At 47.3% G+C, this 7,090-nt stretch overlaps 1 protein-coding gene across 1 annotated transcript; it reads right to left on the bottom strand.

Moving 5' to 3' along the window:
* Positions 1 to 5,280: 5,280 nt before the first annotated feature.
* Positions 5,281 to 6,237, bottom strand: LOC132583244 (olfactory receptor 11G2-like). The gene has a single exon (XM_060254912.1). The coding sequence runs from the start codon at positions 6,235 to 6,237 to the stop codon at positions 5,281 to 5,283; it is 957 nt and encodes a 318-aa protein (XP_060110895.1).
* Between the last annotated feature and the right edge of the window lie 853 nt (positions 6,238 to 7,090).

Here is a 7,090-nt window from a genome sequence, read left to right as displayed (position 1 = left end):
TTGGTGGCTGTCCTCGCTGGCTGGTTCCTGGACTGCACGTCAGAGAGCTTCCCGTGCTGTGGGAGCGATTATGAGCCGGGAGGGCTCTCTCCCCTCTACAGATGAGAAATTGGAGGGAACTGGGACCAAACTGGATGTTACGTGTTACACAAGGTGGATCGGTGGTGCTGGACCCCAATCTCAGTCACTTGTGTGAACAAGGGAACTCGCCTTAAAAGTGTTTTTTTCTACTTTGGTTGGCTCTGAAGTCCTTGGGGGGGGGGGTGCAGCTTCAGGCTTCCCTCCTCCTGGGCCATTTTTGCCAGCGGAAACATGCAGCAAGAGCCCTTCCTGCTGGCAAAAATGGTGCAGGAAGGAAGCCAGAAGTCCTTCTTCTGCTCTTGCAGTGCTCTGGAGCGAAACAGAGCCCTCCTTCCTCCCCCCCCCCCCCATGGGTCACCTCCTTATCCGGGCTGAACAGAGATGCAAGCCCAGCCCTCTAAGCGCTAGCGGGTGCTGTAACACAAAATTCCAGCTCAACATTAGGAAGAACATTCTGACCATTAGAGCAGTTCCTCAGTCGAACAGCCTTCCTCGGGAGGCAGTGGGCTCTCCTTCCTTGGAGATTTTTAACTAGAGGCTAGATGGCCCTCTGAGAGCAATGAGGATCCTGTGAATTTAGGGGGAGGTATTTGTGAGTTCCCTGCATTGTGCATGGGGTTGGACTAGATGACCCTGGAGGTCCCTTCCAATTCTTTAATTCTATGATTCTGTGAAAATTTTAACAGGCACACACAGTTTTAACACATGGGCATCTATATATATTATTGCTTTCCAATTCCAACTTGGGAATTTCTTGGGAGATTTTGGGGTAGAGCTTGGGGAGGGTTGGAGGTGTGGGAACCCAGCAGGGGTGTACTGAAATTAGAATACACACCCAAAGCAGCTGTTTTCTCCACAGCAACTGATCGATGTCATCTGGAGAGCCGCTAGGGTTTCAGGAACACTCCAGGCCCCACCTGGAGGTTGGCAACCTTACTTGTCCTCCCCACAGAAAGTGGAAGAAGAGTCTCCAGGGGGCTTATGATCACCTTCCCTTCCTCTCCCCAAAACATGCACTTTGTGAGGTGGGTGGGGCTGAGAGAGTTGTGAGAGAACCACGGCTGACCCAAAGCCACCCAGCAGGCCTCATGTGGAGGAGGAGTGGGGAATCAAACCCTTGTTCTTTAGAGTACAGTCTGCTGTTCTTAACCACTACACCAACATGGGCTCTTAACTCAGGCTATAAAAACCAGGCCTTGAATTCAGCAGGAGGTCACAGGAGCAGAGCTCCTGAACTTTTCTGAAGGTTCCCCCTCCTCCTCCCCACCTACCTTGTCCATTGAATAGTAAGTGCAGCTGCATAACTATCCCTGGATTAGGAGAGCGGGCAGCCAGCCAGCCACCAGGGGCTTTGCCACACACCCCAACAGCCCTCATGAACCCCTGCAGAAGCCCACACCACCCTTTCTCCACTTCTTATGTGATCTTGGGTGGTTGGGTGGCTTTCTGGCCTTTTGACTGGCGTGGGGGTGCGGCGCAGGAGAGCTGCAAGCGAGCGAGGCCTGCTTGGGCTGGCTAGAGTTAGCAGGCCTCACTCACCCAGGGCTCTCCTTTTTTGCTTCGGGTTGTTTTTGGCTGATGGGGGGGCAATATATGCTAATGAGTTATGCTAATGAGCTCCACTAACTATTTTTCTACAAAACCACCCCTGATAAAAACAGTTCAATGAGAAAAGGATTAGGCTAATTTCTCCCATGCCACAGCTTTGCTTAACCATGATCCATATTTCCACCCCACTCCATTGTGTCTTCCAGTTTTTAAAAATGATATACATGGACTGTTTGACCCTTCAATTCTGGCAGAAAAGTAGACTTCCGTGTAGTTCTGTGCATTGGTCTTGCAACCCTTCGGCTCCTATTGATCTGCTTAGTTTCCTAGGCCAAGCCTACACTGTGAAAAGTCTTTTATGCAGGGAATAGCATGCCCAGGGAAAATGGAATTTGGACACCAAATTTTATGGGTTTTTATTTGTGCATAAACTTTTACAAGAGTGTTGCCCCTCTTTAGTTTACACGAGATATTCTAGAACACAACCCTATGCAAAGAATTCTCAGGTGATACAGCTAAGTTTGACCTGTAAAATTCTGTATAATATATAGTTATGGAACAATAATCTCACCAGCCTCAACAGAAGAGGGAAACAAATCAAACTAGCAGTCAAAAACAGTCCTGTGGGAAGACCCATCTCTTTCAGCAATTTTGGCTTCCTTGAATGAGAACCTGAAAAAAGAGGAAGTGAAGGAGAAGGAGAAGAAGAAGAAGATATTGGATTTATATCCCACCTTATACTCTGAATCTCAGAGTCTCAGAGCGGTCATGATCTCCCCCCCCTCCCCACAACAGACACCCTGTGAGGTAGGTGGGGCTGAGAGCTCCTACAGCAACTGTCCTTTCAAGGATAATTCCTACAACAGCTATGGCTGACCCAAGGCCATTCCAGCAGCTGCAAGTGGAGGAGTGGGGAATCAAACCTGGTTCTCCTGGATAAGAGTACGCACACTTAACTACTACACCAAACTGGCTCTGTTTGGATATCTTTCTGTAATGTACTGAGTGACGAGACGGGTTGAAGGCAACATGCTTTATTCGGTGGTACATTACAAGAGAACACGCGGGCCGGGTCCCGCTTATATACATTCCCCGGAACTGCCCCCCAGTCTGACCAGTCCAATCCTGGCCAGTTAAACTTCCCGCCACAGATCTTGATGGACGGAGCGTCTAGCGAGCTACATCCGGGGGCCAGTGGGTTTCCCCTGGTCGCGTCTGTAGTGATCGCCACGCGGTACATTAGCTTACGTTTCAAGACACAACACTTTCCTCTCCAAATCCCTCTGAGGACTTTTCATTCTTTTATAGTCTGTCTAGCTCACCTCACAATCAGCTGCTTAGCTCCAGTCCAGCTTGGATTTTTTCCAGCTTGCTGATAGGGTCTTCCACAAAAAAAAATGTCAAGAAAGCCCTCTGGTTCTTCTTGAATTTCCCCGTCCCATGGCTGGGTCAGGTCATCCTAAAGTTGGAACTGTTTTAAGGCCACCTCAGGATCTGACTCAGCTGGCCATGAAGACGTAATTTCAGAGGGGAGCCATGTTGGACTAGAGTTGGACAGTTAGATTTGAGTCTGGTAGCACCTTAAGAGACCAATAAAACTTTCAGGGCCTAAGTCTTCAAGACTCAAAGCTCCATCAAATTGGTATCTAACACAGCTTGCATAGGCTATCTCCTCACAGGAGACATCTTAGAACCAAACTTGTCACAATTCTCCTCAAAGATATTCCTTTGAGATTTTCTGGTTACTAACAGAATATATATCGGTGTGTACAGAAGCATGACATTGGTACGTATTGCATAGCATATCTGCAGGTTATATACAGCTATAGCTTGAAAATTTGCCATAGAGAAAGAGGAGGGGAACCTAGGAATGCAGGAGGAAATGTGTGTGTTTATTCCTTCCTAGCTTGTGCTTCAGCACTCCAACAGAGTGTTTAGTTGGATCAAATTTCACACTCCCCCCCCCCCCCTTCTCAAATCCTGTCTTGATTTAACATCAACTGTTTTATCCTCAAGCCTTTTCTCTAATACGGGTGCAAAGATTACTTTCTTCCTCTTTGGGAAGGGGAAACTCATGAAGGACAAGAGAGCCAGTTTGGTGTAGTGGTTAAGTGTGTCGACTCTTATCTGGGAGAACCAGGATTGATTCCCCACTCCTCCACTTGCACCTGCTGGAATGGCCTTGGGTCAGCCATAACTCTCGCAAAATTGTCCTTTAAAGGGCAGCTGCTGTAAGAGCTCTGTCAGCCCCACCCACCTCACAGGGTGTCTGTTGTTGGGGGGGGGGGGGAAGATATAGGAGATTGTAAGCCGCTCTGAATCTCTGTTTCAGAGAGAAGGGTGGGGTATAAATCTGCAGTCTTTCTTTTCTCATAATCAGGATACTTAATTATACTCAGTTTTATTTAAAAGATGCCTTCTCGTGAAATCATTCTGGGACGAAAATCCATCAAGGCTTGTGGGCTTCGTTTTGTTGGGGGCAAATTAATGACTTTTTTCTTTATCAGAATGCAGCTTGCTTTCTGTTGTAAATCAGCAGGCAGTTCTGCCTCTTAGGGATTTCAGAGTGTGCTGGACTTGTCAAAACTAGTTCCAGTCTAAAACTTGACCGGATAGCTGAAAAATGTCTGGTGTGAGATCGAACAAAGTTTGAGTTCAGTGACACCTTGAAGACCAACAAAGTTTAATTCTGGGGATAAGCTTTCGTGTGCGTGCACACTTCTTCGGACACGTTGAGATTCTTCTTCTCCCTTCCTGTCCATCTGTCTCAGTCTTCTTATACTATAAAAGCTAAACTAAACTGGAAGCATGGAAGCTAAAACATACGTCTCCTTGTCCAGCGGATCCCCACCCTCTCTTCCTTTTCTCTAGCAGCATATTTGTATATCCTATTCTGTTTGTTCTTGGCAGTGTTTACCAATGGCTTGCGCTAGTCTAAACTTTGGATTCCTGGCTTCATATTCTGGAGCCTTTGCCAACTTTTTTGACACGAGACAGAGAGATCCCGGGCTTACTGGAGGCCTAGCGGAACACTCCTTCTAGGGTTGCCAGGTCCAAGTCAAGAAATATCTGGGGACTTTGGGGGTGGAGCCAGGAGCAAGGTTGTGACAAGCATACTTGAACTCCAAAGGGAGCTTGGGCCATCACATTTAAAGGGACTGCACAGGGGCACCTTTTTGGGGGGCTCATAGATTTGGATCCCCTGGTCCAATATTTTTGAAACTTGGAGGGTGTTTTGAGAAGAGGCACTGGATGATATGCTGCAAATTTGGTGCATTTACCTCAAAAAACAGTTTTCCCAGAGCCTCAGATACCCATATATCAATTCTCCCTAATACCCTATGGGAATTGGTCTCCATAGGGAATAATGGAGAGCCCAGCAGACATTTCCCTCCCCCTCCCCTGTTTTCTGATGACCCTGAAGTGGAGGGAGGGCCTCCAAACTGGGGGATACCCTGTCCCCACCTGGGGATTGGCAGCCCTAACTCCTTCTCTTCTGCTAGTTAATTCTTAGAAATAATCAGTGGGCAAAAAAAAAAAACCACTGAAAAATAAGAAATGGCCAAATTATTCAGCTGTGTGAATATGTGAACCTTCCCTCTACTAGTTACTGGGTGCTTAGGTTTTCCCCCTTGATTTTCTCCCCACTCTTTACACCAACACTTTTCTTCTTGGCAATATCATTGTCCTCCGCAAATTGCCCAGCGCCTCTTTTACCTGATCGTTCCTCAGGCAGTAAATCATGGGGTTGAGAGAAGGTGTAATGGAAGTGTAGAACAGTGTTATAGCCTTGGTGACCTCTGTTGGATTTTCTGAACCTGCAGATAAATACATCCCTGACCCAGAGCCATAGAAAATGGTCACCACCACAAGGTGCATTGATATGGTGGAGAAGCCTTTCTTACGACTGCCTCGGTTTGAGGTCTTCATCAAGGTGAAAATCACATTGCCATAGGATAGTACAATGAACAAGACATTGCCTACACACACAGTATTCATAAAAACCTGGAAGATATAGGGAGTAATCCCTAGCGGAGGGCAGGCCAGAGACAAAATTGGCCCGGGATCACACAAAAAGTGGTCTATGATGTTGGAACCACAGAAGGACATCTTGGAGATCAAAACCACTGGGAAAAGGTACCACAGTAAACCACCAACCCAACAAGCAACCACAAGAGTGTAGCAGGAATCTTTGGACATAAGTTGTGGGTAACGCAGTGGGTGGCAGATGGCCAAGTAACGATCCAAGGCCATGGCTGAGAGGAAGAAGCATTCGGTATTTCCACATGAGAAGAAGAAGTAGAACTGAAGGAAGCAGGAATGGAAAGAGATGACTCTGTGAGGAGAAGGCAGGTCGAAGAGCATTCGAGGCACAATGGAGCTCAGATAACAGATCTCCAGCCAAGAGAAGTTGCTCAGCAGGATGTACATGGGAAGCTGAGCCAGGTGGGTGTCCAGAAACACCAGTAGGATGATGGTGAGGTTCTCAGCCACAGCGAACAGGTAGAGAATGGTGAAAAAGATGAGGAGCAGCAATCGTTCCTGTTGCCCAACTCTAAATCCCACCAAAATGAATTCGCGTACTTCAGTTCTGTTGGCCGTCTCCATCTGGAATTGGACAATAGAAATGACATCACACAGCATTAGCAAGTAAAAGGTATTTTTTCTACGTAACTGTTTCCAGTGGAAGAGAAAGACTGAAGAGTTATGCTACTGACAAAGGATAAGGAAGCACAAGCTGCCCCAGAGCTGCGAATAGCGTGCCGCTATTCCGCAGCAAGTGGAAACCACTTGTCAGAGGATCTCGCTTGCTGCGGAATAACAGCACATCAACTCACAGCTCTGGGGCAACTTGTGCAAAAACAGAGAGAAGCCTTGGTAGCAAAAGGGCTCTCCACCCGGAACAAGCGTAGTGCGAAATCGGTCTGATTCTATGAAAGAGCCACAAGTGGCTCCCGAGCCACAGTTTGGCCACACTTGATCTATCTAAATTGCCTGGAGATCACCCATATGTTTTTTTCCCCTTGACAGTGCCATTCGCTCTGTTTCCCACCTTAATCTCCTTTGCTTTCCAGATGTTTCAAATTTCAGAACCTCAATAGCATTCAAAGGGCTGCTCCATCCATCCAGAAAGTTCACCACAAGGAAGTGTCTTGGCTACATTTTTGCCATGACATGCTTTTGGGATGGAGGGAATCTTTGCCACTGAAGAGAACTCCTGAGTCCAAAGCATGGAGATCATTCCTGAGGGGCAGCTGTGTTAGTCTACAGTCAGCTTGCAAGGAGAGAGAGAGAGAGAGAGAGAGAGAGAGCACCATGTAGAGTGCATTACAAGAATCTGACCTGGAGATTCTCATGTCTGGATCAGCAAGTGGAGTGCAATCCAAAGCTTGCTGATGGTGCTGCATGCCACTGCTGAGATCTCAGCCTCTGTCGTGAAACCAGGGGTGGAATTCTAGCA

This window comes from Heteronotia binoei, chromosome 15 (genome assembly GCF_032191835.1).
Source record: "Heteronotia binoei isolate CCM8104 ecotype False Entrance Well chromosome 15, APGP_CSIRO_Hbin_v1, whole genome shotgun sequence".
NCBI classification, from domain to species: Eukaryota; Metazoa; Chordata; class Lepidosauria; order Squamata; family Gekkonidae; genus Heteronotia; species Heteronotia binoei.
Note: the sequence above shows the minus strand (reverse complement) of the source record. Positions and strands in the feature narration are given on the sequence as shown.